This window comes from Salvelinus sp. IW2-2015, unplaced genomic scaffold (assembly GCF_002910315.2).
Source record: "Salvelinus sp. IW2-2015 unplaced genomic scaffold, ASM291031v2 Un_scaffold3969, whole genome shotgun sequence".
Lineage (NCBI taxonomy): Eukaryota > Metazoa > Chordata > Actinopteri > Salmoniformes > Salmonidae > Salvelinus > Salvelinus sp. IW2-2015.
In genome coordinates this window covers 20447-29806 of record NW_019945243.1, presented here as the reverse complement: position 1 = coordinate 29806, position 9360 = coordinate 20447, and the positions used below count along the sequence as shown (strand labels likewise).

The following is a 9360-nucleotide window of genomic DNA, read 5'->3' as shown; positions in this document are numbered from 1 at the left end:
TTCCGTGTATGTTAGTTGAGAGAGATTTAATGGTTAGAGAAGGTTCGGAACTCTAGCTGGTTATATGTGGTAGAGAGCGTTAACGAGAAACTCTAGACTGTTATTGGTAGAGAGGTTCCGGAACTCTAGCTGTTATTGGTAGCAGAGGTTTCGAGAACTCTAGCTGTTATTGGTAGAGAGGTTCGGAACTCTAGCTGTTAATGGTAGAGAGGTTCGGAACTCTAGCTGTTATATGGTAGAGAGGTTCGGAACTCTAAGTCTGTTATGGGTAGAGAAGGTTCGGAACTCTAAGCTGTTTATGGTAGAGAGGTTCGGAACTCTAGCTGGTTATTGGTGAAGAGGTTCGGAACTCTAGCTGTTATTGGTAGAGAGGTTCGCGAAACTCTAGCTGTTAATGTAGAGAGGTTCGCGAAAACTCTAGCTTATTGGTAGAGAGGTTCGGAACTCTACTGTTATTGGTAGAGAGGTCGGAACACTCTAGCTGTTAATGGTAGAGAGGTCGGAACTCTAGCTGTTATGGTGAGAGAGGTTCGGAACTCTAGCTGTTATTGGTAGAGAGGTTCGGAACTCTAGCTGTTATTGGGTAGAAGAGGTTCGGAACTCTAGCTGTTATTGTATAGAGAGGTTCGGAACTCTAGGCTGTTATTGGTAGAGAGGTTCGGAACTCTAGCTGTTAATTGGTAAGAGGTTCGAACTCTAGCTGTTATTGGTAGAGAGGTCGGAACTCTAGCTGTATGGTAGAGAGGTTCGGAACTCTAGCTGTTATTGGTAGAGAGGGTTCGGAACTCTAGCTGTTATTGGTAGAGAGTTCGGAACTCTAGCTGTTATTGGTAGAGAGGTTCGGAACTCTAGCTGTTATTGGTAGAAGGTGGAACTCTAGCTGTTATTTGGTAGAGAGGTTCGAACTCTATGCTGTTATGGTAGAGTTCGGAACTCTAGCTGTTATTGTAGAGGTTCGGAAACTCTAGCTGTTATTGGTAGAGAGGTTGGGAACGTCTAGCTGTTATGGTAGAGAGGTTCGGAACCTAGCTGTTATGGGTAGAGGTTCAGAACTTCTAGCTGTTATGGTAGAGAGAGTTCGGAACTCTAGCTGTTATTGGTAGAGAGGTTCGAACTCTAGCTGTTATTGGGTAGAGAGGTTCGGAACTCTAGCTGTTAATTGTAGAGAGGTTCGGAACGCTTAGCTGTTATTGGTAGAGAGGTTCGGAACTCTAGCTGTTAATGGTAGAGAGGTTCGGAACTCTAGCTGTTATTGGTAGAGAGGTTCGGAAACTCTAGCTGTTAATGGTAGAGAGGTTCGAACTCTAGCTGTTATTGGTAGAGAGGTCGGAACTCTAGCTGTTATTGGTAGAGAGTTCGGAACTCTAGCTGTTTATTGTAGAGAGGTTCGGAACTCTAGCTGTTATTGGTAGAGGTTCGGAACTCTAGCGTTATATGGTAGAGAGGTCGAACTCTAGCTGTTATGGTAGAAGGTTCGGAACTCTAGCTGTTATTGGTAGAGAGGTTCGGACTCTAGCTGTTATATGGTAGAGAGGTTCGGAACTCTAGCTGTTATGCGTAGAGAGGTTCGGAACTCGTAGCTGTTATTGGTAGAGAGTTCGGAACTCTAGCTGTTATTGGTAGAGAGGTTCGAACTCTAGCTGTTATTGGTAGAGAGGTTCGGAACTCTAGCTGTTATTGGTAGAGAGGTTCGGAACTCTAGCTGTATTTGGTAGAGAGGTTCGAACTCTAGCTGTTATTGTGTAGAGAGGTCGGAACTCTAGCTGTTATTGGTAGAGAGGTTGGAACTCTAGCTGTTATTGGTAGAGAGGTTCGGAACTCTAGCTGTTATTGGTAGAGAGGTCGGAACTCTAGCTGTTAATGGTAGAGAGGTTCAGAACTCTAGCTGTTATTGGTAGAGAGGTTCAGAACTCTAGCTGTTATTGGTAGAGAGGTTCGGAACTCTAGCTGTTATTGGTAGAGAGGTTTCACAGGAACTCTAGCTGTTATTGGTAGAGAGGTTCGGAACTCTAGCTGTTATTGGTAGAGAGGTTCGGAACTCTAGCTGTTATTGTAGAGAGGTTCGGAACTCTAGCTGTTATTGGTAGAGAGGTTCGGAACTCTAGCTGTTATTGTAGAGAGGTTCGGAACTCTAGTGTTATTGGAGAGAGGTTCGGAACTCTAGCTTTATTGGAGAGAGGTTCGGAACTCTAGCTGTTATTGGTAGAGAGGTTCGGAACTCTAGCTGTTATTGGTAGAGAGGTTCGGAACTCTAGCTGTTATTGGTAGAGAGGTTCGGAACTCTAGCTGTTATTGTAGAGAGGTTCGGAACTCTAGCTGTTATGGAGAGAGGTTCGAACTCAGTGTTAATGGTAGAGAGGTTCGGAAACTCTAGCTGTTATTGGTAGAGAGGTTCGGAACTCTAGCTGTTATTGGTAGAGAGGTTCGGAACTCTAGCTGTTATTGGTAGAGAGCGTTCGGAACTCTAGCTGTTATTGGTAGAGAGGTCGGAACTCTAGCTGTTATTGGTAGAGAGGTTCGGAACTCTAGCTGTTATTGGTAGAGAGGTCGGAACTCTAGCTGTATTGGTGAGAGGTCGGAAACTCTAGCTGTTATTGGTAGAGAGGTTCGAACTCTAGCTGTTAATGAGAGAAGGTTCGGAACGCTAGCTGTTATGGTAGAGAGGTTCGGAACTCTAGCTGTTATTGGTAGAGAGGTTCGAACTCTAGCTGTTATTGGTAGAGAGGTTCGGGAACGATTAGCTGTTAATGGTAGAGAGTTCGGTCATACGCTAGACTGTTATTGGTAGAGAGGTTCGGAACTCTAGCTGTTATTTGGTAGAGAGGTTCGGAACTTCTAGCTGTGTTATGGTAGAGAGGTTCGGAACTCTAGCTGTTATTGGTAGAGAGGTTTCTGGAACTGTCTAGCTGTTGATTGGTAGAGAGGTTCGGGTAACTTCTAGCTGTTATTGGTAGAGAGGTTCGGAACTCTAGCTGTTATTGGTAGAGAGGTTCGGAACTCTAGCTGTTATTGGTAGAGAGGTTCGGAACTCTAGCTGTTAATGGTAGAGAGGTTCACTTTTACAGTGTTAGTTTTATCAGCTGTTGTACAATATGATACTGCAATTGACCTTTAAGCCTGCCTGGGGTACCATGTTGATTGAGTTGGCACTTCTGGGACTAATATTGAAGGTGAGCGACCTGGCTCTACGTATTGGACTGGTTTGTGACTAAAGCAGCCCACGTATGAACACCGAGGAAGACGGGGATGAAGTATTCTCACACATCCCATGTACAAAAGTCCAACCATGCTCACATACTGGAAAAAGACAGTTCTGGTATGGGCAAGATGTACTCCCTTTGAGAGCCTGGGCCAGGCTGGCTAGCCAATCAGGACCTGGGGAGACTGCATGGCTAGAGTGGCTATTATCTGATTGGCTGAAGACATGCTCTGGAGGAGATATCAGCTATTGMCTGATTGGCTGAAGCCAAGATCTGGAGGAGATATGAGTTACTGTCTGATTGGCTGAAGCCATGTTCTGGATGAGATATGAGTTACTGTCTGATTGGCTGAAGCCATGTTCTGGAGGGGATATCAGCTATTGTCTGATTGGCTGAAGCCATGTTCTGGAGGGGATATCAGCTATTGTCTGATTGGCTGAAGCCATGTTCTGTAGGATATATGATCTCTCACGTGAGGAGGACGAGTGAGAGCCAGACCGAGTAGCTCCCGAATGTGAACACAACACAGTGCTGTAGCGTCCTGTAACACGCTCGGCAGGGGTGTTCTTTAACAATTATCAACTGGGGGGGGGTTAGAGCCCTGCATGCTGATTGGCTGACAGCTGTGGTATATCAGACCGTATACCACGGGTATGACAAAACATGTATTTTTACTGCTCTAATTACGTTGTTAACCAGTTTATAATAGCAATAAGGCACCTCGGGGGTTTGTGGTATATGGACCAATATACCACGGCTAAGGGCTGTATCCAGGCACTCCGCGTTGCGTCGTCCGTAATAACAGCCCTTAGCCATGGTATATTGGCCATATACCACACCGGGCCTTATTGCTTAACTATATGCCATTTAAGCAGCCGCTTTTATACAAAGCAAGTTACGGTCATACGTATGGGTGGTCCCGGGAATCAAACCCACCAACCCACCAAACCCACCAACCCAGCCATGCTCTACRAACTGAGCTACAGAGGACCTCTATTCCATTGGTTCCATCTCGCCAGCTCAATCAATATAGTCCTCTATGTTCTTGACCACGGCCCCCTTCGCCCGCCGGCCTCCCGGGGAGTTACATTGATTCTGAGGAGGATCATTTAGACATGTTGATTTGGAAGCGGTTTATTATGTAATGGATCAGTGTTTGTGAGTAAGTGTGTCTTCTCTCCCTCTTTTCTCTCCTTCTCTTCTCTCCCTCCCTTCTCTCCTCTCCCTCCCTTCTCTCCTTCTCTTCTCTCCCTCCCTTCTCTCCTCCCCCTCCCTTCTCTCCTCATCTTTCTGCCGCCTCCTGGTGGGTCCTAAACAACAACTAAATGACATCACGGCAGGCCGACTGAGGACCGCTATCGATCAGAAACGTAGTTTGTAGTCTATCGTCTATCATTAGCATTGGGAAGAAGTACACACACACACACACACACACACACACACACAACACACACACACCACACACACACACACACACAACACACACACAACACACAACACACACACACACACACACACACACACACACACACAACTGTCAACTTGTATGTGAAGTAATTCTGAATTATTATGTATCAGACCTCTGTGTCCCTTCCTCATTAGCTGTGTATTGATGATCCTGTTCCATCCTAGATGTTTACCCTGTTAGGATGATACTGTTCCATCCTAGATGTTTACCCTGTTAGGATGATACTGTTCCATCCTAGATGTTTACATCAGCAGTTTCCAGTGCTGTGTCTCAAATGGAACCCTATTCCCTATATAGTGCACTACTTTAGACCAGAGCCCTGCACTCTACAGGGAATAGTGTGTCATTTGGAATGCATGCCACCTCTCGGTAGCACTATGGTTCTCTACCGGTCACAAGTTTTACAACACAAGGGTTTTTCTTTATTTTTAACTATTTTCTACATTGTAGAATAATAGTGAAGACATCAAAACTATGAAATAACACATATGGAATCATGTAGTAACCAAAAAAGTGTTAAACAAATCAAAATATATTTTATATTTAAGATTCTTCAAATAGCCACCCTTTGTCTTGATAACAGCTTTGCACAATCTTGGCATTCTCTCAACCAGCTTCATGAGATAGTCACCTGGAATGCATTTAAATTAACAGGTTTGCCTTGTTAAAAGTGAATGCATTTGAGCCAATCAGTTGTGTTGTGACAAGGTAGGGCTGGTATACAGAAGATAGCACTATTTTGTAAAAGACCAAGTCCATATTATGGCAAGAACAGCTCAAATAAGCAAAGAGAAATGACAATCCATCATTACTTTAAGACATGATGGTCAATCAATACAGAACATTTCAAGAACTTTGAAAGTTTCTTCAAGTGCAGTTGCAAAAACCATCAAGCGCTATGATGAAACTGGCTCTCATGAGGACTGCTACAGGAAAGGAAGACCCAAAGTTACCTCTGCTGCAGAGGATAAGTTCATTAGAGTTGCCAGCCTCAGAAATTGCAGCACCAAATAAATGCTTCACAGTGTTCAAGTAACAGACACATCTCAGCATGAACTGTTCAGAGGAGACTGTGTGAATCAGGCCTTCATGYTCAAATTGCTGTAAAGAAACCACTACTAAAGGACACCAATAATAAGAAGAGACTTGCTTGAGCCAAGAAACACAATCAATGGACATTAGACCAGTGGACGTCTGTCCTTTAGTCTGACAAGTCCAAATTTGAGATTTTTGGTTCCAACAGCCGTCTCTTTGTGAGACGCAGAGAAGGTGAACGGATGATCTCCGCATGTGTGGTTCCCACCGTGAAGCATGGAGGAGGAGGTTTGATGGTGTGGGGGTGCTTTGCTGGTGACACTGTCTGTGATTTATTTAGAATTCAAGGCACACTTAACCAGCATGGCTACCACAGCATTCTGCAGCGATACGCCATCCTACCTGGTTTGGGCTTAGTGGGACTATCATATGTTTTTCAACAGGACAATGACCCAACACACCTCCAGGCTGTGTAAGGGCTGTTTGACCAAGAAGGAGAGTGATGGAGTGCTGCATCAGATGACCTGACCTCCACAGTCCCCCAACCTCAACCCAATTGAGATGGTTTGGGATGAGTTGGACTGCAGAGTGAAGGAAAAGCAGCCAACAAGGGATCAGAATATGTGGGAACTCCTTCAAGACTGTTGGAAAAGCATTGCAGCTGAAGCTGGTTAAGAGAATGCCAAGCGTGTGCAAAGCTGTCATCAAGGCAAAGGGGGGCTATTTGAATATTTAATTTGTTTTATTTATTTCACCTTTATTTAACGAGGTAGGCTAGTTGAGAACAAGTTCTCATTTACAACTGCAACCTGGCCAAGATAAAGCAAAGCAGTGCGACACAAACAACAACACAGAATTACACATGGAATAAACAAGCGTACCGTCAATAACACAATAGAAAAGTCTATATACAGTGTGTATAACATATTTTGATTTGTTTAACCCTTTTTTTGGTTACTACATGATTCCATATGTGTTATTTCATAGTTTTGATGTCTTCACTATTATTCTACAATGTAGAAAATAGTAAAAAATTAAGAAAAACCCTTGAATGAGTAGGTGTTCTAACACTTTTGACCGGGTGTGTACATGGCTGTACTGTACAGGGAGTGTAGTGTTGTAGATTGTGTGTGCGTGTGTGGGTGTGTCCGTGGATTTGTGTCTGTGTGTGTGTGTGTCCATGTGTGTGTGTTAGAGGCTATCCCTGTGTAGTATCAGTGCTTGGGAGGATGAGAACAACCCAAGCTAACCAACAGGTCACCTTACATTTCTGAACAAAATGGATTCTATAGTTATTGGATGTATTTTAATGTGTGTAAATCATTCAGTGGTAAGAAATAAATATAATATATTGTTGTCTGTCTCTGTATCATATTTCAATCAGGTGACATGTCACTGAGAGTCACGTTATCCCAAAATGACATGTCACTGAGAGTCACGTTATCCCAAAATGACATGTCACTGAGAGTCACGTTATCCCAAAATGACATGTCACATTAACCCAAAATGACCTGTCACTGAGAGTTACATTAACCCAAAATGACCTGTCACTGAGAGTTACAGTTACATTAACCAAAATGGCATGTCACTGAGAGTTACATTAACCAAAATGACCCGTCACTGAGAGTCTAGTCTTCCCAAAATGACATGTCACATTAACCCAAAATGCCCTGTCACTGAGTTACACTAACCCAAAATGACCTGTCACTGGGAGTTACATTATCCCGAAGTGACCTGTCACTGAGAGTTACGTTAACACAAAATGACATGTCACTGGAGAGTTACATTAACCCAAAATGACCTGTCACTGAGAGTTACATTATCATAAAATGAATGTCACTGAGAGTTACGTTACCCCAAATGACCTGTCACTGGAGTTACGTTATCCCAAAATGACCTGTCACTGAGTTACGTTACCCCAAAATGACCTGTCACAGAGTTACGTTATCCCAAAATGACATGTCACTGAGAGTTACATTAACCCAAATGACTGTCCTGAGAGTTACATTAACCCAAAATGACCTGTCACAGAGTTCGTTATCCAAAATGACATGTCACTGAGAGTTACATTATCCCAACATGACCTGTCACTGAGAGTTACGTTACCCCAAAATGACCTGTCACTGAAGAGTTACGTTATCCCGAAATGATCTGTCACTGAGAGTTATCCCCAAATCCTAACATTGGTGAATTAGACGTTGGATTCTGTTGACTGATTCAACACTTAATTATGTTAAATCCTCAACATGTTAATTCATATGATGTCAAAGTTACGCTCTCTGTGCTTCTAACGATAGGTGAAGTGTTTCCGTTCCATTTTGATGATGTCTGGTAATATGCATTTTCAGGAAGTATTGTTATGTAAACATCGTCTGAGTGTTGGCTCACCACTCAGATGTCATTTTGACTCACCGAACCCACTGAGTTTTTGGCACCCGTTCTGTAGGCTACAATGTGAGACTTGGGTAAAAGGCTTGGTAATTGCTTTTCCTCCATTTTCTAAAGGGGAAGAGTGGTCTAGCCTAACCCTTTGTCACACCGTAATGTGATGGCCAGTTGTAGAAGCTGTGCCCTGTCCTCTGAAATGTTACATAAGGCCTGTTCAAACATGAGTCATTCAGTACACTGACAGGCAGGTGTCGTTCAAAAAGAGATCACTCACTGCCACCTGGTGGACACTGGAAATACAACACCCACTAATGGCAAGGACAGACTGCACCTGGTGGACACTGGAAATAAAACACCCACTAATGGCAAGGACAGACTGCCACCTGGTGGACACTGGAAATACAACATCCACTAATGGCAAGGACAGACTGCCAAATGTTTATATTCAGTACAAGTAGTCAAGGGGTGCAGTATTATTTAGTAACGGGTAAAGACGGTACATTACCAAAGGTAAATCAATAAATCAATTATAAACCCTTCACTGATGTCTATTATAGAGAGATAGAGCTGGTATCATAAACCCTTCACTGATGTTATTATAGAGAGATAGAGCTGGTATTTTAACCTTCACTGATGTCCATTATAGAGAGATAGAGCTGGTATTATAAACCCTTCACTGATGTTATTATAGAGAGATAGAGCTGGTATTATAACCCTTCACTGATGTCTATTATAGAGAGATAGAGCTGGTATTTTAAACTTCACTGATGTCCATTATAGAGAGATAGAGCTGGTATTATAAACCCTTCACTGATGTCTATTATAGAGAGATAGAGCTGGTATTTAAACCTTCACTGATGTCCATTATAGAGAGATAGAGCTTGTATTTTAGTTTGTGCCAAAAACAAATACGCAATCATAAACAGAAACAGAGAGCAAGTCACATTTGTTAATTTTTATTGATAATTATATATTTTTTTATTTTTTATTATTCCAAGCTACAGTTTCAATGCGTTGAATTAACTATGTACAAGAAGAGAGTTTATGTTTCATCGTCACATTCAGAACAAGATCAGTTAAGAGATTGTGCCTATTTTGTCTAGACAGGATCTACCGTAACGCTAGCTAGATTTCACTGGCTTCAGGAAACACTCAGGCAATAAGCAGGAAGTCAGCTACTTCTAGTAGCAAAGGTGGGAGAGCTGGAGAGTTAAGGATATGATAAGGGGGAACGGTTTACCAAAAGCATCCTATGGTTCTAAACATGAA

At 42.9% G+C, this 9360-nt stretch overlaps 1 protein-coding gene across 1 annotated transcript in view; it reads left to right on the top strand.

Annotated features, from left to right (window-relative positions):
* The window catches only part of necab1 (N-terminal EF-hand calcium binding protein 1), a 44167-nt gene extending 39495 nt beyond the window's left edge, over window positions 1–4672 (top strand). Inside the window, 1 exon segment of the mRNA XM_070441435.1 lies at window positions 4497–4672. Within this exon segment, the coding sequence (XP_070297536.1) occupies window positions 4497–4525 (29 nt within the window). The 3' untranslated portion in view covers window positions 4526–4672.
* The last annotated feature ends 4688 nt before the right edge of the window (window positions 4673–9360 follow it).